Below are 22,998 nucleotides of genomic sequence, written 5' to 3' on the forward strand. Positions count from 1 at the left end.
ACACTATGTGTTCAAAAAGAAGAAACAAAGGTTAAGTAGCATCTCTGTTTAATATAAAATGTTACACTTTTGCCGTTTCAATCTACTGCATATTTTTCACATTAAATCTACTTATGTGATGATGAGTGTGGGGAGCCACTCACAACTAAGGATGAATCAATTATGTAATAAATCAGATAAATACCTGTGATTGTCTACAGTTTAGTTTTACACATTTGTGTAACATTATATAAGTACTGGAGAGAGAAAGCTTTGGCCTTGTAGTGGAGAATACTGAAATTACTGTTGCAAGTGCCACAAGCTTAGGTCTGATATGCAATTATAATTTAAAGCTTTGCTTTAAGTTAAAGCTGTCTGGGACATTGATGACATTCTTGAACATACTCCTTCCTTAATACAATGTACAAGATCATTTGTGCACCTGTAAATGACTTTGGACAAACGTCAGAATATCAAACAAGAAATAATGGTGAGGCCAGATGAACTATGGGCAGACTGTAATTTTAACATACTAAGTAGAAATATAGCCTATGTAACAAATTCTTTCCACACAGAAAAACATTCACAATTTTCTCCTAGCACTGTACACCACTCCTCCTATTATGTGTTTGAAAATGAAACCTGAGAATCCGTATTTTCTTCCTCTTTTCATCTCTTCAACTGCAAGGGATGACTACATCCCATTTCCTCATGTAGGTATCTGTCTGCAGACTTCACCCACACATTGACTTCCTTCACTTTTAGCAGTTAGCTGAGATGAGAAACATCAAGTGGCTCCTTTTATTCACGTATTAACAGTCTACCCCAGTGACCTCCCTCTGCACCAGTGTTTGAGGATCAAAGAGAGGAGGAGGACGGAGGCTGTTCGGCAGCTGACTTGACCGAGTACGACGTCTGGTCAGATCATGCTGTGGCTCACTGGCGTTTGTCCTTGACGGGTGTGTTTTGTTGTGTTTCTGCTGGGGCTGAAGGCAGGGGCAGCGCCAGCCACAGACAGAGGAGGATGATGAAGTGGCAGACGTGGAGGGCAGCTGAGCTGCTGTTAGTGGAGGGGTAAGTGTTCCATGAGAGCTCAATCAAACCCAAGATCAGGACCCTGGACACAAGGAGTAAACAATATAACATTAACATGTGGCTGAGTGTTCGGTGATCTTTTAAAACTTGTCTAGAGTGGAAGTTGTACTTTAGTATTTAGCTTTCCTCTTACCTGAGCAGATGGGCCAGCTTCTTGACTCCTCCACTCCAGAGCAGGTAAGGCAGCGTGTGGAAGTACCAGACATAGAACTGGTAGTGCAACGAGCGACTGAAGCACATGCCAATGAAGTTAGATGTGAAGAGAATCAGTACTATCTGTGTTTTTCTGTTAAGGTCTGACACAGAAGCCAGTGAAAACTATAATTAATTCGTTCTCTGGCCAATATCATACACACATTTCACACCTAGTAATAGTGCTGCTAATGCAGTGTCCTTTAAGAAATGATATTCTATAGACAGGAATATATTCGAATGGGACAGAAGGATATGATCCACAGTGTTCTTCTGAGGAGGGACTTTCCTCTTTCCAGGCTCCTTGAGGAGTTCGAAGATGCTTTCTCCCGGCCTGGTAAGAAAAAACATGAGGGAGTTTTCACAAAAACGTTTTGTTAATTCCATGTTTACGACTAAAATGTAAATAATGTAGCATTAATGCCTTCCTCAGTTATAAAAATATAATTTAAAAAATGTAATAAAAAAAATTATATAAATATACAAATGCAGCCTTGTAGGGATGCTGTAGTGAAATCTGCCCTTTATCCATGGGCTCAAATATGGGTCAGAAGGATTTTGAGCTTGTGAAATGATATGCAAAAATAATTTCACAGCTGGTGGCTGCATGAGACCCTTTGTAAACCAGTAAACCAAGTTTTTAAAAATATGTTGTAGTTGAGAATGTCAAAATAAGATTTGTGCAGAAATTGTGAATGATCAAATTACACAAGGACAAAGATTCAAAACTGACACAACGCATGAAACCCAGCGAGTTGCCACGCCATGTGTGACACTTGAGTTGCACGTGCACACAGACACACACATATTTAAGTTACAAGTTAAAAATTTGCAGCTGCTTTTATAGATAAAAATCAGTGCCAGAATTTGTACTTTTAACTTGAATGCGTCTGAGCATGTGTAACTTCAGTGTCACACACAGTGTAGGAATTTTATATGCTGAGTTTCACATGTGACTTTCTGCTTCCTCTACGTAAGATTTTCACAAAAGTTATTTTATTTCATTCTTTATGTAACCTTACCAGTGATACATTTGTGCATAAATTTCACTTTCAACAACTACAAATCTTTCCTGCACATCCACAAACTTGAATTCCTCTGACAGTTTTGCAAAGGCTGATTTAAAACCACGAGCTTTGAAATTATTTCTGAAAATCATTTCACAAGCTAAAAACTGACTCTTATTTGAGCACATGTTTTCCCACTAATAAACCCAAAATAGTCACAACAGTTTATATCATATTACATTATTGCTCTGCAGCCAAGGACTACATTTTCCTCACAGATAAAATAATCTGTTTACCGTGATGTGAAATATCAAAATGCATCTGTACTTTTATACTCCTCAAGGGTTTTACCATAATACAGATATAGGTTTGCATCTAAATTAGCAGCTAATATATTTATGATAACCTGTTTCTATAAAGGTCACATCCTTCATGGATTTACTTGCTGCTAAGATCTATTCTCTACATCACAGCTTGTTGGATTGTCTGCAGTCATAATGACATGCAGTCAATACAGTCGCAAGCAAAACAGTGCTGTCAATACATAACAGACAGGAAGCTCTAGCTGAATATACATACACACACAAGCCTTGCACTTCTTCTGTATATCTGGAAACCCTGCATCAGGGTCCATGACATCAAATACTTACTGAGCCAACGCCTGTGGTGCTGTGGAACACAAACTGGCACAATTTTAAGCCCTGTCTTATTCCAGCTCATCTCTAAGTATAATGCCAACAGTGAACTTGGCACAGTGAAAGTCTGTCTCACCTCTTCCACCGGCGGAAAGCAAAGAGCAGCAGGGTGAGCAGGTGGGCAGCCAGTAGGACTAAGTGAAAATAGCGATTCAAGAAGAGCCATTCTGGCAGAAAGCGCCAGTTGACTGTCCACTTGAACATGAACTGACGGCCAAGATCAAAAGCCCGGCTCACATAACCAATGGGATTGTCCAGGAGGAACGGGAGGCCAAGCAAAAGCTGTGATATCAAGACAGATTCGTTTAGAGATTATGTTGGGAACATTAAACACATTAACATATATTTAGATATGCCAGTGACATGGTGCCTATTTTTATGTTATATGGAACATTTACCTGTATACCTGCGCACAGTGAAAGTTTTGGGATTGTCCTGATCAGACCAAACTCGGAGAGGAGGAGGAAAAGTAGCCCAGGGGCAAAAAGAAGCACGTTCATTTTCACAGACACTGCTAAACTGTCAGAAAGAGAGGAAGACTGAGTTGTAATTTCATCATGTGACACAGGACAAAAATTCACAATGATACTATATAAAGACTTGCAAAGAAACACATGACATCTGATTCTGTATACATATTACTCTTCATTAACAGAGGGAGAGATATTAGACAGAGAGACAGATAAGAAGCTGCATTAAAGGTCTACACTTGCCTGTAGAGGCCACAGCCCAGTGTCCAGTATCCATCCATAAAGAGGTTGACAGCTGCAAACAGCAGCATCATGGCCACTGGGTCATTGAAGAGACGCAGCACAAAGATGGAGTGGATCCGATAGGAAGCACAACACACAAAGAAGAAGACATAGGGAGGAACCTGGAAAAAAGGGAATAAATATTATCATTAATCATCAGTCTCACACCAAACCCCTGGCTACATGAGCTTTAATAAAAAAAACTTCAACTCAGTGCTGTATAGCAGCAAAAATTCATACTGTTGCTTGATAAATCAAGGCTTCTGTCACACAACCACAGACTGACCTTCTTAGTGCGGTAGTATATCCTGAAGACGAGCAGCAGCGTGATGAGGTAGAAAATAGCAAAAATGTACTGGCCCAGACGGATGTTCACCCCGTGGCTGGTGATGTAATACAGAGCTGTGAAGATGTAGACAAAGCCAGCCGGGTACCTGCAACAACGAGGTGCTCATTTATCCCAGAGGCCTGTATCCAAAATTACATCTGACTACAGGATGGGGAGACCCACAGCATTGCAGACATTTGAAACTTACACCAAGGGGCCTGTGTCTCCTTTAAGCTGTGTGTAGTCATAGGTACCATTGATGACACCCTCTACTTCATCCATGTAGGCTTTCCAGTCTATCTCAGTGTCTGCAAGGATATAATCATGCAATCAGGAACAATTAGGTGGGTTTCATAATTACTCAATAATCATGATTATAATTTTAATACCTTTGTCCACACATTTTTTAAAACAATGACAAAAGTCAACCACAACTTCTCTGGACCAAAAGTGGTGTGATTGATTGATTAATTGTCAAAGTAGTGAGCAGTATTGAGTATTTGCTGGTTTTCTATGTTTTATATAATGATAAATTGAACAGTTTTAGGTTTTGGACTCTTGGTAGGACAAACCAAGAAAAATAAATACCTAATATGGGCTTTGAAAAATTCTGATAGGCATTTTTCACTTTTTTCTGTACCTTCATAGATTAAACATTTACTTGATTAATCAAAACAACAATAATAAAAAAAAAACTAGTAAAAAGATTTAACTGATAATGGATTCGTTGTTAATACTTATTGTTGCAGCCCTACATTAAACAAATAAGTGGAGCTGTCAAAACAAACAATGACATAGATGACACAGTAATGTTTAAATATATGGGTTACATTATCAGGGAGCAGTTATTAACATGTCCCTAGAAGTTTACATAACTGTCATTAAAATCACATCTTTACCTGCATTAAGTTTAAAAACTGGGACAGAGCAGACGAGTGTAGGTGGTCATGCAAGGACAGTAAATTCCCTTTGACAGGTGGCACGGTAAGTTAGAGGGTTTGCTAACGCTAGCTACTTAGCGCCGAGGTACGTTCAGAAAAATGACAAAAGACAATAGCATGCTAACTAGCCGCGCAGCTACTTACATGCTACTTTTTGTATGACCCACACATTGATCCCGATCTCTAGGAACCACAAAACTGAAACGACCAGTAATGTGTATTCCGTCTTGAACAGGACCAAATATTTGTCCTGCCACAGTGTGTGCAGCTTCCCCCACAGAGGGGACGGGGAACCGGGAGACTTTCTCCGCACACCTCCTGCCATCTCTGCGGTGCACAGGCGACGTGGAGAGAGGCCGTAAATGACATGCGCCGACTTCGTCACATGACGTAACCTACGTCATATGACATGGACAACACGGATCAATCGAAGTGTCAAGTTGAGACGTTTCTCTTCTCAGGTAAGAAAACACACTTATTATTTACTTGATCAATAAGACATATGTAGTTTTATGCATGAATTATAGTTGCTCATTATTGTTAGCTAACGTTTAATCCTGTATAGTCAGACCTAACTCCACGGCGCTGTGCTAGCACTGGAAAATGCTAACGATAGTTTTTTTTAAAAGACAAAAATATTTGGGGTCACTGCCATAGACTGTATATGAAAAGGTCACTGCTGGTGCTACCATAGCAACGTTAGCCTGCTAGCAGCTAACATTAGCTAACCAACATTTTAAAAATAATAATGAAAATGGACTGCCTGCATATTGTTCTCCTATTTTTTAAATTAGTGTCATCGACTTTATGCTGTGACCGCTGCTTTGCCAGAAAGACAAATGCTAAATTCTAACCAGCTAGATGAAGTTTGCAGTTAAAAATAATGTCCTAGTGATGAAGAGTAGCCAGTGTTTCCTACTTTGTCGTTCTTTTACTTTCACTTGTCGGGTTTATCATGGCAGTTTTATCTGTATGCAAGCAACCCTTTAACTTGTACATGACCAAATCATAACCCCAGTTTGTGCCTCTCCTGTACTGGCATTGCATTCATTACGTAAGTATTTGGCTTTCTTTGAAAAAATCTGGTTTGTTAAGCAACTTGATTTTATTGGTATTTCCGGAATCCTCTGTACCAACTATTTGAATATTGATGTATTTTTTAGCAGTCCCTCTCAATCCACAATACATCATTTTCAAAGTAAACAAATTCATAAATGTAAGCTGTAAACTGAGGCAAGATCCATAACACCCAGCTGAATCTCAAAAATTGACACATCACTTACGTCTAGATTCATATTTAACATTGCTAAAGCTGCAATACGTAGTCGATTTGTTGATCAAAAGAAAATTAATCAGAGACTATGTTGACAATCTGAATAATTTAAGCAATTTTTTTTAAAGGAAAACATGCCAAACATTCTCTTCTTCCAGCTTCTCAAATGACATTGCTGCTTTTCTTGGTCTTACATTGTGTAAGTTGTAATTTGACAATATGTGACTTATAAATACTGACATTTAATAACATCATCTTGTACTACAGAAAATTTTGATGGGGATTTTCATTGTTTCCAGATGTTTTACAGATCTGATTTAATCGAGGAACTAGTCAGCTGATTAATCAATAATGATAATTATTATTAAGCTATTTATATTGTTTACATCTTGCAGTGTTTGATGTCATTGCTTATGCCTCTTGACAATAAATAGGTCATGTGAGGTATAGATCATGAGTCAGTGAGCCTGCATATTTCTCACAATAAGTTGCAAGTTATTTTACTGACTTAAAATGAGGTTGATGATAAACAAATAAAAGCGTCATGAACTGATGTCACAGCATTGAGCACAGCAACACACACATTTTGTCATCGTGAATGCAAACTTATATTCCTCATTATTTCAAAAGAATGTAATGTAATGCAGAGTTTATGTCATTAAATACTTAATTCCACACACATTGAAAAGTGTGACAGTTGATTTATTGACATTCTCACATATCATGTGTTTGTGCAGGTTTGCTCCTAGAGCAGTGACAAGAGACCCAGAGGCAATGGAAGGATTTTCTGTGTCGATTACAGAGGCAGTGTGTCTTGGGGCCAGCCTCGCTTTCTCGGGCATCTGCTACTATCTCTACAGGAAGAGCCGGACGACAGTAGATAAACTTGATGTTAGTTGTGGATCATTTGTAATGAACATAATTTTTACGTAACTTTGTATTTTGCAAATGGATGATTTTCTGTTTGTTATGCTGTCTAAACCATAGGTAGGATTGGGAATAGCTGTGAAACTGTGTTAACAACCTTCAGCTTTCACATTCTGCTTGAAATCCTCTTTAGGTAGATCAACACTGCTAATGCCTCTGAACTGTGTTTACAGAGAAGGCCACTCTTCTAGGCCAGTTGTTACCAACTTAAAGTATTAGACTTGTGGCTGAAGCAGTGTCTAACTGCAGCCACTGTAACAAAGTTAATAGTTTTTTTAGAGGACAAGAAAAAAAAATACAAAAACAAAAAACAAACAAAATTTGTGTGACAGAAAGCTGAAGCCTGTTTATTACAGTTTGAATGCTGCACAATAAACAGTGTTTGTCTTGTGTTGTCAGGATGCTCCACACTTCACCATAGATGAGAAACTCAGAGATATTTTGAAAGCAACTCCAGGAGCATGTCTGCAGTACGCTGTCATTGAGGGTAATCAGGGTCTCACTGTTTGATACAGATGGGAGTTGATCCATATTTATATGATGATGTGTATACTTTCTCCACCTCTTATTCTCTGTTATCTGTGTATTTTTGTAGGTGTTGTGCAACCAGTGGGCGAGCCTCTGAGAAGTCACTTCCAAAAAGAAATTGCCGGAGTGTTGCAGAAATTCATATTGAGAGAACACAGGCTTGTGTGGAACAGCCTTTCAGGCAGTTGGTGAGCACTATATCAAGACAGTGCAGCATTATGATCCCATGATGACTCTCATGATCACTTCTTTTTTTGAAATGTGCCTAGATATTTTCCACATGCAAAAAACTTTATTCATTGTAAATGCTCACGGCTTTCAAATTTCACCACCCTGTTCCATTCCATTCCAAATCCATTCTTTCTGTTAGCCCAATCTCAGATTATTCAAGTGATAACACTTAATTTTATCTTTGATCTTTTGTCTGTATCATCATATTTGTTGGCTAAAAAGACCCATTGTGCTTATCTCTACCTATTACAGGATAGACAGAGAGCAAGTCATGCACCAAAGAGTGAATTCAGTTCCCTTTGTGTTAGTGGGATCAGATGAGACCGCAGTCAGAGTCCTGTGCCCTTTGCAGGCCACCGGACTGCACATGGAGATTACCCATGAGAAGTTTCACCAGGTCAATTACACCTTGGGTGATATCGTAGGACAATACTTCAGCGGGGAGAAGCTTAAAGGGCAACTGGAGACCGAGGAAATGCTCAAAGTCAGTTGTTGGATGAGATACTAATATTGTTAACTTTTATAACTCAGTAATTAGTTTATTATTCAATTCAGAAAACAATATTGTTCTTCATGATAGATTTATATAAATATTCCTCTTTTTTTCCAGGTGGGTGCAACTCTCACAGGTGTAGGTGAGTTGATACTGGACACAGATGGCACCCTGAATCTTCGACCCCCTTCTAACAGTGCACAGTACTTCTTGAGCATCATGGACTCCGACAGCCTGCGACACGATCTAGAGAATATAGCTTTTTGGTGGAAGGCACTGGCTGTTGCCTCAGCTTTGGCCGGGGCAGCGATCCTCCTCTGGGTCGGTCGACGGTACTACAACCACTTAAAGGTTCGACGGGAGTGGGAGCAGTTGAGGAGGGAACATGAAGCCCGAAGAGCGCCTGCTTCTGTAGTGGACCCCGAAGGCCTTCAAGACATGGACGAGAATCACATAGAGAATGCCTGTGTGATTTGCCTCTGTCAGCCACGTGACTGTATTCTGCTGGACTGTGGGCATGTGTGCTGCTGTCACAGCTGCTACCGGGCCCTTCCACAGCGCCTATGCCCCATTTGTAGACAGAATATCAACAGAGTGGTGCCACTCTTCCATGTCTGAGGCACCTGTGAAACCATATGACCTCATTGGAACTTAATCACCATACAAACTGTACCAGCTTTACACCTCAAAGGTCTAAATGCGCACTTACACCTAAATAAAAAGGGCAAAATTACTGCCAAGAACATTGATTTTCTTTTAAGAACTGTATGTATGTACTGTATGTATTGATAAAATGTGAATTATAGGGATATTGTGCAAAGCTTTTGTTCACTACAGAATGAAGTGAATCAGTGAGTAGTTTTATCTGAAATGGTTACAAATACAAGAAAATCAAGTAATTTGGTGTAAATACATGCAATAGAAATGTTTATTTTCCTACATGTTTGTTATGTGCCTTATTCTGATAATTTATATGGCTGCTGTGGTCTCAGAGCGATTGTAATGAATAAATTAAATCTGGTCATAAGGAGCTAAGCTTTTGTTTCAGCATACATATTTGAGTTAGGAGACAGGAAGTTCCTGAAACAAAGCTACATCTAGTGCCAAGATGTAGCTTTAGTGTTAATGTGTAATTAATGCACCACTGACAGGCACGACTGGGTAGAGTGTTGGTTTGCTGAAACAAATTCAGTAAAGCATCACTCTTTAAAATGTATTTGTGAATGGATGTATGGATGTATTAGAGACTCTAATGTCAACTGACTTAAAGGGAAATTCCCCCATTGGTATACGTCAAAGTCTATTTATAGGAGTATTACTACATATGTTAAACACATGTAGTAAGTTGGTGTGGCTCCAGGCAGAGTTACATGAAGTAGGATAAATGTCCTCAAGTGATGTCATTTGAGTCAGTGTTGGGTTTGAAGACTACAAGTTTGAAAATGAAAAAAATCTGGGTTGCTAATTTGCTCAACCACTTTTTTTTGTGTTTGAGCAATGGAGCAGTTATAAAACTCTATTAACCCTGTAGCAGCAAGTTCCTCCTCTCTAATGTAGATGCTAAGCATGTTAAAACGTTCAGTTTGTAAAGATCTCAACCTTGCTTTTTATAATCTTTCAGGTCTTTATTGAATAAACATGTTAAGCATGAGTAAGTGAACCCTTAGATTTAGTAACTGGTCAACCCTCCTTTGACAGAAATAACCTCAAACAAGCTTTTCCAGTAGCTGCTGATTAGACCTGCACAGTGTTCAAGAGGAAGTTTGGACCATTCTTTCTTTGAGAGCTGCTTCAGCTCAGACATATTTTTAGGATGTCTGGTGTTAGCAGTTATTTTCAGGTCATTCCACAGCATCTCTACTGGGTTAAGGTCTGGGCATTGACTGGCCCACTCCAAAACATGGATTTTCTTTGAAGTTTTGTATATTTACATATAGATTTACTTTAATGTTCAGGGTCATTGTCCCGCTACATCACAGAGCTTCTACTGAGCATCAGCAAATGTTTTTATGATGGTGTGCCTTTTACACCATACATAGTGCTGTATGTTCTTCCTGCACAATTCAACCTTAGTTTCATCGGTCCATAAACCATTTCCTCAGTAGTGTTGTCAAGTGTCAATCTCCTCTTTAACAAACTTCAGGCACAAATGAGCAGCGGCTTCCTCCCCTGTTTCCTGCCATTGACACCACGCTCCATGCTACCATGCACCATGATCTGCATATGGTAGACTCATGAGCAGAGATGTTAGCCAGCTTCAATATTTACTTTAAGCCTTTAGCTGTTACTCTGAGGGTTTATGTTACATTACTGATCATTCTGCATTGTACTTATGGTGTTGTCTTAGCTGGTTGCCCACTTCTAAGGAGAGTTACCACAGAACTAAGTCATCTAGACAGTTCGTCTAACCGAGGATTGATGAATATATATTTATCTCTTTGGGATGACTTTGTAACCCTTTCAGCTTAATGCAAATCAACAATTCTTGATCCGAAGTGTCCTGAGATCTGTTTTGCGAGGCAAGGTTCGCATCTTCTCAGCTTTAGTTAATGTCATGTACTGTGTGAGGATCTGACCACATATTAAGACAAATTTATACAGAAATGTACATAATTCCAAAGGTTTTACTTATTTTTTCTTGCCACTGTAAAAATGTCACTCACTTCACTTAATGATAGTTGGAGAATTGTTCTGTATCTATCGTATTTGATTTTTAGAATTGTAGCAAAAAGCATTTTATCACATAATTTCTTCTGGGCAAACCTAAATTCTACATGTATATAATCCCTTACAAATCTCGAATGTGATTATTAACATGAAACGTAGCTTCATCTTCAAATAGACCTGGTTATCCTGGAAAAGAAAATGTGCACTGCATCCACATCTGAAGCAGAGGCGTAGGCAGTTTTTGGCCTCGGACTGTAGTAAGGATACAGATCTGTATGAGGCTGACATGTCAAACTGTTATGCTCATTCTTTATGTGCAGATCATCTTATATAGCTCAAGACATGGTGTACTGCCTGCCTGCGTCTCTGAACAACAGCTGTTACATCAAAGAGCTACTGCTTCTCCTAAACATTTGGAAGGTAGTTCATGTCTGAATAGATGCACGTGCTTCACAGGACTCTCAAGATGATATGAATTCATGATGTTTTTTTTTTGTTTTTGTTTTTTTTTCCATAGGCAAATATGCCTCTTGACAGCACCTGGTGTCTGAAAAGAGTTACTGTGCAGTGAGTCATCAAGCACACTATTTCTGTCATCTCTAACAAGCAGTCAGAAGATGTTGAGAACAGCGGATAGATGAAAAGCTGTAGTACAGAAAGGGAAAAAACCAATAGGCGCCTATGTGTGTGTGTGTGTGTGTGTGTGTGTGTGTGTGTGTGGGTCTGTGGGTTCGGGGAGGTAGAGGGGGCGGTGCAAGGTGAAGAGTGGGGCATTGGGCCTGAGTGGGTGTGTAAAAGGAGCAGGTGGGTGACACAGGATCCCATAAATCTTCCTCAGCGGTCATAAGGGTTCACTTTGAAAAATTCTTCATGAGCTCTCTCAGCAGAACAGCAGCTGTGGCTCTCGGGGAACAGACTATTCCGGTAGCGCTCGCAGACCTCTGAGGGCATGGAAAAAAACACAGCGACATTTGATTTGTTCCTTCCAGTCTAACTGAGTAATTGAAAGGATAAAGAGACATTACAGCAAAAGATGGGCCACTCACTCCAAACCGTTCTTTGAAGAGAGTGAATGCTATAAAAGTTAGAGTAATTAGACCAACTAATTTATAATTACATATTTTATGTTGTGTACAGTTCACACAGAGATAAAAGCTTAGAAAGGGAAGTGATTTTCCTCCTCACTTCGTCATTGTCACTGTTAGATTGAGAAAATAGTTCAAGAATGATCATTTAGGCTCCTTTCAATCTGAATTCTAATCAATAGTTGCTGCTTCTACCACTAGGTGTCCACCTTTCTTCACAATGAAGTACTGTACTGACTGACAGCGAAGAAGGACACTGATTCCCGTGGATGGTTAGATGCAATTAATGTACGCCATGAGATCCTGTTTAATTCATTCTGATAGCTGACAGACAATTTAAATGATGTGATTATTCTCTAATTGGCCGTGCTTCATGGCTGGAGACCCTGATTTGTAATGATGAGGGTGCAGACAGTGGTGGTTTCATTTAGGTGAAACCTTATTTATCAGTTTCAAATCTAGGGATTTGATGGCAGCATTAGCTTGGCTAGTAATGATCATGACTTTCAATATCATCAGTGAAGTTTTTAGAGAAGGAAACGTCAGTCTGTTGTTGTTCCACACCACTTTGGTCCAGACTGAAATGTCTCCACTATTCAATGGATGATCATGAAATTTTGTAAAGACACTTGTGATCCCCAGGGGATGAATCTTACTGATTTTATCATCCCCTGATGGTTCCTCTAGTGCTATAATGAGACTGACATTTTTTTGTTTTTAGTGAAATATCTCAGCAGCTATTAGGTGGATTGCCATAAAATTTGGAACAGGCATTCGTGTTCAACCTTTGGTGACTTTCCTGACATTTCAACTGTCCATGATGACCATACATCTGCAAAACTAATGACATTCCCATCAGCCACAGCTACTTAGTCTTTTGTGTTCAGTGCTAATTAGCAATTATCTGCATGCTAAAATGCTAAACTGAGATGAGGATTGATAAGCATTATACCTGCTAAACATGAGCATGTTAACATTGTCATTGTGAGCACGTGAGAATATAAATATTGGCATAATTTTGGTGGTACTAAATGTACAAATGCGGTTTATCCTATTCTGTTGTTTGTTTGTTTGGTGTGAACTGCCATGATTTTGTGTGTTAAAGTCTTGCATCCAAAAATTGTCATAGTCCAGCCAAACCACAGCAGATGGAACAAAATTCTGTGTTTAGCAAACAATAGAGTGTAAAATGAAAATGGCATAGCTCCAGTTCTGCAGAAAAAGTTTTTGATAAATCTTTGAAATCCTGGCACACCATGACCTTATGTGCTTGTGTTCCCTGTAGGTAGGGGTGGGGTGAAGGGGCTTTTTTTTTTTTTACTTTGGCAGTCAGGCATTAGCAGAGACTCCAACAGACAGCAGGGGGAAGGGTAGAGATGCGGTATCTCAGGAGAGAGAGCCATCACAGCGTGCTATAGTCCCTGCTGCCAATTACCACTGTCACCCATCTGCTTTGGGCATGCAGTGAAACGTGGGATAAGTGACCTACTTTCTAACGGTAGTGTGACTGCAGTGCTTCTCCTCTCATCAACAAACTGAGTGCTCCCTCCCTTAGGAGAGGGAGACAGGGATGGTGTCAGAGGGAAATACACAGTGGTCCAATATTTCATTTTTTTTGTTTGGCTTTTCACTTTGAGCAGATTATACCTGTTTGGTTCCAAACTGTAGCAGGTAGCGAATTATATTCTTTTTTTTTTTTTTACTATTGTACCCTTTGTGCTCATTAGAAGTCAAAGGACAAATGGACACAGATAACCAAATGGCAAAAACCCACTTCTGAGATTTCTGTTTCGATCCCAATACAATATGTGAATGGACTTTTGATTGTGCAAATTACATTTAAAAATTAACTAGTGAAACATCCGTTGTTTCTTAAATAGCGATGATGTGATGATGATGAAGAAAACTCCGCTGACACCGTCTTGCTTGTATATAAAGAGGTTTGTTACAAAGAAGTCCAGCATCAAATGAAGCACTCGAGACTGCCTGAGAGAGGAGTCGAAGCCAATGTGAATCTCCTCTGAATAACTGCTCTAACTCCCCGTCTATATAGGCTGGTTGTTTTCGTGAACCTAAGGTAAAACATATGGTTCCTAAATTACAGAAAAAGGGCTTCCTTACATAAGATGGGTGAGTCTTCAGTCTCTCATCCACACCTAGACCTTTTGACCTAGAAACCCCTAGACACAACCCCTAAATCTTTTTGCCCTAGAGCCTTCTGGCTAAGGCCATTAAATCTTTTTGACCAGGGGACTCCTAGCTAAACATACCAAATCCATAAATTCACATAACATAACATACAGAACTTCAGAGACTACACATCTTTCCACAATTTATGCCCATGTTACTCTGGATGATCCAGAGAAAAAAAATGTCTTTGGTTTACCTGTAGAAAATGGCTTGCAAGTATACATTGTTTTGTTTTAAGAGACTTTAAAAACCTGAAAATACTACTAGTAAAAATCCTGCCTTCACAATTTAGTAAAAGTATAGACATTTTGGCAACAACTCAGAAAAAACAGAATGATCCTGCAACATATATTATTATATTGTTGGATAATTACTACTGATATAATATGTTAGCAGATTTGTAATGTTGTGACTGCTTGGGTTGAAGCTAATGTTAACTGTTTGTATGCATTTAGGTAGCTTAAATGATAACTGTTCACTTAAGTGTATAGTTACGGCTGTATTGAAGTAGGATAGTTGAGTAAATGCACCTTCTCTCCAACACTGACTACTGCACCAGTGGTAAGTCACAAAATATGTTTTTTTTAGCTGACACAAACATTTACTATCTCTCAAGACATGCTGATACTTGAACAGAATTTGGTGAAAAGTTTAAAACCACACAGACCTCACCAACATGGCATGAAATAACACAAAATATTCACCCCTAATCGCAGCTTTGACCTCCCATGTGAAAGAGGTGTAACCTCAGCATGCTGCAGACTACAGCTGTGAGCATTACTATCTCAGCTGTGTGCTCACTGATCCACGGGCCGGAGCTCTGCCAGTGTTCCCACAATCTTTTGGAGGATGTTTATGCAGGAAAACAAACAGCATTAATCTTCATGACGAGGAGAGCAGATACACACACTACTTTCATTTGGTCCGTGACTGCAGATGCTGTCTCTCTCTCTGTCCTCCTTCTGCTTATCCTCTCAGTTGCATTTTTAGTTTTCCTGAAATATATACCTGCTCTTTCTCACTTACACAAATCCTAAGAGCTGATACACAGGGAATTGATTCTGGCTCGTAGCTCTAGGCTTGTTATCTGTGTTTTTCCTCAGCTAGTGTTCCTCATGCAGGAACATAGTGTGTATATACACAATGTGTGTGTAAGTTCAGCAGAGCTTGGTCTGCCTGAGGGTAGAGATGGGAAGGGGGTGAGTGACTCAGCACGGTGATTCATTTGTAATTGGAAGCAGTGCTTCAAGAGCACACACACACACACACACACACACACACACATTTCTTAAGGGTCGGTGCCCTTGTCAGAGATGATAGGACTGATTGAGTGAGCTGAATCATTAAGAGCTGCTGCCTGTTAAAGAGGCAGAGAGGGAGAAAGAGAGGAAAGGGGAGAGAGGAGGAGAATTCACAGCATGTGGACGGAGAAAGATCAATTGAACTAAACAGAGATGGCCCAAATGACAAGTCCTTGCACTTAAGCATGTTGGTTTCAACATTATGTACCAGGCACTATAAGGGGAAGAGGTAAGACAGAGAAGTGTCCAGTTGGCATAAAACATCCACGTCTCTTCACAAAATAGTGATCATGAAGCAGCATCTGGTACCGTGCGAAGCAGCAAATCAGATCTTTTCCCCACAGCCTTTAACTCTGTCGCTGACTGATGACGTCGTGTGAAATCCCTGTCCCTTGCTTGAACCCCACTGCATGAATCAACGGCTCCACTTGTTGACAGCTAGAGGCTGCAGTTTGTTGGGCAGGAGGAGTTTTGTGAGTCATCCCTGGGGAATTACATTCGGATATATTGGCAGATTTATGATCTCTGATGCATCATGTAGCCTTATAGGTTGAGTGAGGATCCCGTTAGAGAAAAACCATAACCTACAAGTAGCAACATCCTCATTTAAGTCTCTGTATACTTTGCATGGAAATAGACTTTTTGTGTTCAATACGCTTTTAAAGATGATAGCTAGATGTTTTCTTGGTAAACTGTTTTACAGGGGCTTTGTTTCTAGAGCACGCTAGAGGTCAATTACTGTAGTTTCAACTCTGCAGTCGCTCTACGTCTCATCCCCACAGGAAATCCAAGAGCCTTTCCAACACCACTGATCTCAAGACCGTCAGCTGGTTGTGTTCACTGGTCAGCTGGCTGCTAAAACGGAAACACTGCCTCAAAGGAAAGGTTATTTTGTGTTTATGGACAGGTCAGCTGGCCTGAGATGTTAAAACAGGTTTGGTCCAGTAATAGGCTTTCTCTCAGTTCATTATTTTAGCTTTTTATGGCACACCATATGCTGTGAGGACAGGATGTTGTAACAAAGGCTGTAACAAAAAGAAGGCAGGGAAGAATGACGTAATCTCAGATGTTGCTAATCTATAAATGATGCTGCCTCTGTCCATGGTGCTGAAATGAAACGTTTATTTTCTTCTGGCACACAACAAGGAGCATATTTAGTTTTTTGGTTTACTTTTCTTATCTTATCCATACAATTACGCAATTGCCCTTGCATGTCCTGCTACTGAGATGCTTAAAGAGGTACTCTAGAGATTTAGTGCTTTACTTTTTACTAACTTGGCAGACTTACAAGAGACAGACTTAAGAAAGAATGATCAAAATCAAATTAGCATGGGCTGAGATGTCATGTGAGAGGTTTAGTCCTTGGCATGGGTCAAACCCTCAAAAGCCTGCATCCTATATTTCCTATAATGCAACCACCTGCATTTTTACTTCATGTGCACAATAAGTGGAGTGCCCCTTTAATTTTCCTGCATAAGATCAACAAAATGTTATCTGCATATGCCTTACCTAATTTATCTTTTATTGCATCTTATATTTTAGACCGTACCTGCTGTCTTTGTCCCAGACTAGAAGCCTGGCATTAAAATTACCCTGTTACAAGTAAAAGTCCAACATTCAAAGTTTTCATTAAGTCAAAACACTGAAATATCATAAGTAGCCATCATACAGGACAGTTCCTTTCAAAGTGTTATATTTATGTATATCATATATTATTGGATTTACAACTACCTTCTATACTTTTGTGTAGTTTACCCTGTAACAATACAACATATTCCATAAGTATTATGTGTTTTGTGTGTAAAATCTTAGTAAGTATAGCTGTCAGGTTGTGGAGTAAAGGAGGAAGTGCATTATCTCTTTCAGTTCAAGTGTCATAGAATAGAAATACTCTAGCTTAGAGTATTTGAGGGAACGTGGTACTTTTCACCACTACTATGCCTGAGATTCTGTTTATGTTTGCAGTTCTGAGGAGCACAGAAAATAATCATCCACTATGAGGTTCTCTTCATTTTAATAATCCCATAGTAAATAATGGAAGGAACTTACCTCCTATAATTTGACTATTATGTGGTAGAATAGGTAACATAATGCTTAGGTATGAATCCATTTTATTAGACTCACAATTAGGTTTAATTTAATAAGGAATTTTCTTCAGATATCCTAAAGAAAAGCCCACACCTTCACTGTAAACAACAATCCATCCATGATGTAAAATATCATTGTAAAATCCAAACAAAATGACATAAAAACGTCTCTCAATCAAACAAAAGAAGGCATTGGCTGACGTCATGACAGCGGGGGATAACGGGAGTTGTTGTCTTCACTACCATTGATGTAAGTTTCTCTCAGTTTGGATTCCTTCAGTGTCAGTAGTTTAGGAGGTTTTTACCCAGAGCTGAATTATCAACAGAGGTCTCCTCCTCTCCAAAAAAAAGATCCAGTGATTATAACCACTAGAAGCACTGAAAGCAGTTTCACATTTAAAGTTAGTGTTTTGCCGACACTGTATGGCGGACACAGGACATCAGGGAAGGATTTGGGGCTAAGACTGCTAATCTAACTAACTAAGTGCTAATTTATGAACCAGAGGTTTAGGAGGTTTTTACCGGCAGCTGAATTGTCCACAGAGGTGTCTACTTCTCCATAACAGACAGACTAGGGGATTAAAACTGGTAAAAACACAGAAGAAAGCAGTGTCACTTTAAAAATTCACAAGTGCTCTTGGGAGTACTCATGATGTCTTGGAGTGGCTGGGAACAGAGACTCCTCTTTGTTTCTTTTATAACTTAGGAACAAGAAGTTCAGAATGTTTCTACAAACAGCTGAATTATCCACAGAGGAATCCTCCGACCCATAACAAATGGACCAGGGGATCAAATCTGATAGAGGGGTGATCCAACAGCCTATAGTTAGTCCTACTGCATGTTATTCCTCTACTCTCCTAAGACTCATAGTGCATTTTACTGTACTAAACTTTGATGTTGTTGTTTTTTTTTTTTTTTAATTAACTGACAAAATAGAAACAAACAAAGAGTTAAACAGTGTGCCCCTCAAACAATTTTACTGTTTAAGTTTTGTGTGCAAACTGTTTCCAATTAATGTTTGATTAGTGTGATTCAGCTGAATAATGAAAAAAAAAGTTAATTTCACTTTAAAAATCCAAAATATAATATTTTTTGTACATAAAATGAATAAGTTATGATATTTTGTTTGTGTTGAATAAACCAAAAATCATCCAGCAACCTGGTAAGCGCCTGTTAATATGACATAGGACTAAATGCTCAACTTTTGTGTGATTTAAAAAAAAAAAAAAAAAAAAAAAAAGCGTTGAACTGATACAAATTTCCTGTCAGACAAGGGTCATGTGATACAATTATTGTGTGTCTGGTGTAGCATACTCATAACTTCCATGTTTGTTATAAATACGTTCATGCGTGCAAGCCTTTTCCAATAAACTTTTAAGTTGAGTGAGCGAATTGGGTTTAGAGTGCAAGACTAAAAGCTGTTTCGGTATTGAGCAATTCCATCTCTCGCCTGTTGATGTCCCTCTTGCTCCTCTACCACTCGGAGTCCCATTTACCCCCCCCCCCCCCCCCCCCCCCCCCACAAAACACACACACACACACACACACACACACACGCACACTCGCGCTTCAAACCCGGATGGATGACTTCACCGTTCTGCCTGGGTTTCCTTTATGATCCCGGGATCTCCCACTTCCCTCACCAGACAGCATCCAGTAACGCAGGCGAACACAGCTCCCTCTCTCCCTCTCTCTCTCTCTCGCACACACTCATATAACGCTGTCTCTCCCTGCAGCTGCAACACATCGAGAGACCACAGAGACGCCACAACAGCACCCGGACTTCGGACGCTGGCCCCCTCGTTTCCACTGAGTCGCACTCAGAGAGGACCCCGGCAGGAGAGAGCCACCATCCGCTGCAACTTGCACGAAAAGGGATCTACTGCTGTACCGAGCAATTAGGCCTGTAGCCACCGAGGAAGACTTTTATCTACTTTATTTTTTAACCCCCAGACGCTGGTGAGCCTTCTCTGTTGTGCCACAATGTCCGAGGTGCTGCCATACAGCGAGGGGAAAATGAGCGGCTACGGGGCGGACAGCGAGGTCAGCCAGATGTCCTTTAGCTGCGGACTGCAGGACACAAGCGCCTTTTTCGCTGCGTCGCAGGCGAAAAGACCCCCAAAGCTCGGACAGATCGGCAGAGCCAAGCGAGGTAAAGGACGGTTTGAATAAAAGGATTGACACTGAGGGACGTTGTCACCATAATTCATTCACGAACAGATGTAGTTAGTGCGATACAAAAATGTAGGAATATTGCAAACATGTATCTAGATACTTCAAGAGAGTGTGTTGTGTTGTTAGGTTTAGTGATATTTATTGTAATTCTGTTGAAATGTATCTTGTCTTATCGATTACATTCTCCTTATTTGTTGCTCTGAAAACACACCACAGCATCAATAGGATAGTCATTTTCATTGATCGTTGACTTTCAAAGTGTTTACTTGCACGCACTAAAAATGGTTTTAAAGCAAGGACACACCCCGTGTTGTGCCCATCAAACAACGGGGTTAAAGAGTAAGGATAAAAGCCTGGCGCGTCGCCATCACCGGGAATGAGTTGTTTTCACCCAGTGCGCGTATACGCCGACGCTGTGGATTTGCAATAGTGCTTTAATTAATTCATTCATTCATTCACCTGCAACCGCACCACAGTCACATTTCCTCTCACTTGTTTTGGTTATTTAATGCGCCACAGTCCCCTCCGCTACAAATAAAAGTGGACGTTGTAGAAATCGAGAGCTGGCCTATAATAAAAACCCACACTCATCGGTCCCCATAGGGATGTTAGAGAAATCTCATCATGTATCTCAGCTGTCATGGTCTCAGTAAACATCCTTTCCCAACCTTTTCTCTCCACAGTGGTCATCGAGGACGACCGAATAGACGAGGTCCTGAAGGGGATGACAGACAAGTCTTCACCCGGCGTGTAAACGTGAACGATGCCTTGCAGACTTTTTTAATTTTGATCACCGATTTGAAGCACTTGTCGGCTGTGCATGTTCGAGGATTGCAGGAGAAAACGGCAGCACGAAGCGAGGATGGGATGATGATGATGATGATGATGATGAAAGGGAATGAAAAAAAGGCGAAGAGGGAAAAATGGAGAAATGAAGAGAAATGAAGGAAGAGAGAGAGAGAGAGATGAAGAAAGAATGAGAAAGAGAGAGAAAGACTCTGGAAAAGACCAAGATTTATCATGGGATTGCTGGCAATTCTTCAAACGAATCCCGATTTTAACTACTGCTGCGCAGCAAGATGTTGAGATGGCGGACACTGCTCTGTATCTCAACCTCTGCTGACTTTAATGATGGATGAACTTGTCATTACTTCACGACCATCTCTTTTTTCCTTTCCAAAAGCGCTGTAAGAAACAAAAATACTGCAACTGGAGGCTGAAGCTAAATCCCAGCCCTATTTCAATAAGTTGTACAGTAGGTAGGCTAAGCTGTCAAACACCCCCCCACCTCCCCCCTCCTTGCTCTTCCTCCTGTAGGCTTTGCTTTGTTGACTCAGTCGGCGACGGTGCATTCAAGGGAGCTGTCCTTTCAGCACCGGTCCAATGCATTCCTGTTGCTGCTAACGCTTTAAAAAAAAAAAAAAAACAGACCAACCAAACTCTTGAGTCTACTAAATAGAGGAGACCCATTGTGTGTAAAAACATATATCCGAGGATGGTGCAATGTTAATATTTTCTGTAGTGGAAGCCCATTTGTTTTTTCTGCCCTTAACAGCATTAGGTCACAGATTAAACCTAAACCACAGGCTACATTCTTCTTCTTGCATTACCCATCAGTGGTTAAAGGTGCAAGCTGGCACCTTCATGTAGCTGATCTACACCTGCACATATCGTCCCCCCCCCCCCCCCCCCCCCTTCTCTTTTTTGTTTTGCTTTTTTAAATGCTCAGATATCTACAGAGGCCAGCAGAGACGTGGAGATTATAGTAAATGTTTAAAATAATAGTCATGAAATTGATGGGAAAAAATATGCTTTCTATAATTTGGTTATTTTAATTTTTGCAATTATTCGTGTTTCGTCTTCTATAAATTGAAAGTTTTTCTCCATCTATTTGCATGAACTTTCACTCCGGTGCCAACACAGGTGCCACCACTCTTACCCTGGCACGCTTCTTTTTAACAAAAGTCATATTTGTATTTTTATATCTAAATATTTGTTATTTAAATGATATGCTAGTCTATCGTCTTACAATTCATCAACAAAAATATTTCTACTTCAGAGAGGATATACAGGATGAGACTAGGCTTCATAGAGGAGAATATAAGATTTTAGTGGACCGGTCTCATTCTATATCAGAGGTTGGATGTTTTTTAAAGACTAACTGAATGTGTCTGGGGTTTTTGCACACATCAATGTTAAACTATTATTAAGAAATCGTATACTGTGACTTGAGCTTCGTTGATGAATTTGTTAGAAAATGGCAGTTTTAGAGTATATTGCACTGTTTACGAGTATCCTCAAATAACACGTTGTTATTTGACCGATTTTGGACATTACAGTTTTTGTTTTTTAATTTTGTTTATTTTGTACCATTATTTTAAAGAAACTGGATATGGTTTGTTGTGCATGAAACCTTAATATTTTCAATAATGAAACATTGTTTTATGAAGCAAAAAAGCAACAAAAATGTCATGACATTCTAAGAATGAGTCATTGTATATTATGATGCCATTTTCACTGTATTTGGTGAATTAATAAATGGTGAAAGAAAATGTTAATGTGATTCTTTGGCATGACTTTTGTCCCCTAAACTTTCAATGGAAGATGACAAACAATGGGCCAGCATCATAGTTATTGTTCTCTGATTGAAAAGAAGAAAAGCAAAACAACTCACCACATTAAGCATGAGTAATAAAGTGAAGATCTTTAGTGGAAACAAATATTCTCCCCCCCCTAACATATTTCTGTGTAGCTTTAGGCATCAGTGAAGGTCTGGACTAGACCTCCAGAGCCATCACCTCAGTGACAGTAAATACTGATCCTTAATTAAAGAGTGGGGAAGAAACAGTGATCCATCTGTTAAGCTGTTAAACAGCTCTGTGCTGGCCTACACTAGTGAATCCATTAAACCACAGAGCCCTGGGGAGCGACAACTGGCTACATGATCATCTATCAAAGTCTGTACAGTGTCCTCATACAGTGGCTCTACAGCAGGCATGAAAACACTGGCTTCAGTTGGTGCCACAATGTTGATGCACCAAGAGAAAAAGCC

The 22,998-nt window shown here is 39.8% G+C and overlaps 3 protein-coding genes across 5 annotated transcripts; 2 read left to right on the top strand and 1 right to left on the bottom strand.

Moving 5' to 3' along the window:
- Nucleotides 1-31: 31 nt before the first annotated feature.
- Nucleotides 32-5,356, bottom strand: alg3 (ALG3 alpha-1,3- mannosyltransferase). Of its 2 annotated transcripts, none has more exons than XM_071491379.1 (9): nucleotides 5,134-5,356; nucleotides 4,257-4,356; nucleotides 4,007-4,154; nucleotides 3,682-3,842; nucleotides 3,367-3,487; nucleotides 3,045-3,250; nucleotides 1,523-1,600; nucleotides 1,208-1,351; nucleotides 32-1,096 (listed from the first exon to the last, which is right to left on the bottom strand). In XM_071491379.1, the coding sequence occupies exons 1-9, from the start codon at nucleotides 5,312-5,314 to the stop codon at nucleotides 916-918; spliced, it is 1,320 nt and encodes a 439-aa protein (XP_071347480.1). In that variant the 5' UTR covers nucleotides 5,315-5,356; the 3' UTR covers nucleotides 32-915. The 2 variants fall into 2 exon arrangements, with proteins under 2 accessions (XP_071347480.1, XP_071347481.1); XM_071491380.1 differs by lacking the exon at nucleotides 5,134-5,356 and adding an exon at nucleotides 4,948-5,106.
- Nucleotides 5,318-10,092, top strand: mul2 (mitochondrial E3 ubiquitin protein ligase 2). 2 transcript variants are annotated; one of them, XM_071491382.1, is made up of 6 exons: nucleotides 5,318-5,450; nucleotides 7,000-7,153; nucleotides 7,589-7,676; nucleotides 7,785-7,905; nucleotides 8,201-8,432; nucleotides 8,559-10,092. In XM_071491382.1, the coding sequence occupies exons 2-6, from the start codon at nucleotides 7,037-7,039 to the stop codon at nucleotides 9,057-9,059; spliced, it is 1,059 nt and encodes a 352-aa protein (XP_071347483.1). In that variant the 5' UTR covers nucleotides 5,318-5,450; nucleotides 7,000-7,036; the 3' UTR covers nucleotides 9,060-10,092. The 2 variants fall into 2 exon arrangements, with proteins under 2 accessions (XP_071347483.1, XP_071347484.1); XM_071491383.1 differs by lacking the exon at nucleotides 5,318-5,450 and adding an exon at nucleotides 5,963-6,043.
- A 9,236-nt stretch (nucleotides 10,093-19,328) lies between these two features.
- camk2n1a (calcium/calmodulin-dependent protein kinase II inhibitor 1a) lies at nucleotides 19,329-22,504 on the top strand. Its single transcript, XM_071492114.1, has 2 exons — nucleotides 19,329-19,923; nucleotides 20,630-22,504. Exons 1-2 carry the CDS (start codon nucleotides 19,755-19,757, stop codon nucleotides 20,698-20,700), a joined length of 240 nt encoding a protein of 79 aa, XP_071348215.1. The 5' UTR covers nucleotides 19,329-19,754; the 3' UTR covers nucleotides 20,701-22,504.
- Nucleotides 22,505-22,998: the final 494 nt, after the last annotated feature.

Source organism: Trachinotus anak, unplaced genomic scaffold, assembly GCF_046630095.1.
Source record: "Trachinotus anak isolate AG129_WGS33_773 ecotype Australia unplaced genomic scaffold, CSIRO_AGI_Tana_v1 ptg000012l, whole genome shotgun sequence".
Lineage (NCBI taxonomy): Eukaryota > Metazoa > Chordata > Actinopteri > Carangiformes > Carangidae > Trachinotus > Trachinotus anak.

Excerpts from the sequence above, each read along its gene's own strand:
- alg3 (XM_071491379.1), bottom strand. The coding sequence starts at position 5,314 with ATGGCAGGAGGTGTGCGGAGAAAGTCTCCCGGTTCCCCGTCCCCTCTG. Across the intron at positions 1,352-1,522 it reads CAGAAGAACACTGTGGATCA|GATAGTACTGATTCTCTTCA; the intron begins TATCCTTCTGTC and ends CAGAAAAACACA. Across the intron at positions 1,097-1,207 it reads AAGCTGGCCCATCTGCTCAG|GGTCCTGATCTTGGGTTTGA; the intron begins GTAAGAGGAAAG and ends CCTTGTGTCCAG.
- camk2n1a (XM_071492114.1), top strand. The coding sequence starts at position 19,755 with ATGTCCGAGGTGCTGCCATACAGCGAGGGGAAAATGAGCGGCTACGGG. Across the intron at positions 19,924-20,629 it reads GATCGGCAGAGCCAAGCGAG|TGGTCATCGAGGACGACCGA; the intron begins GTAAAGGACGGT and ends TTCTCTCCACAG.
- mul2 (XM_071491382.1), top strand. The coding sequence starts at position 7,037 with ATGGAAGGATTTTCTGTGTCGATTACAGAGGCAGTGTGTCTTGGGGCC. Across the intron at positions 7,677-7,784 it reads GCAGTACGCTGTCATTGAGG|GTGTTGTGCAACCAGTGGGC; the intron begins GTAATCAGGGTC and ends GTATTTTTGTAG. Across the intron at positions 7,906-8,200 it reads AACAGCCTTTCAGGCAGTTG|GATAGACAGAGAGCAAGTCA; the intron begins GTGAGCACTATA and ends TACCTATTACAG.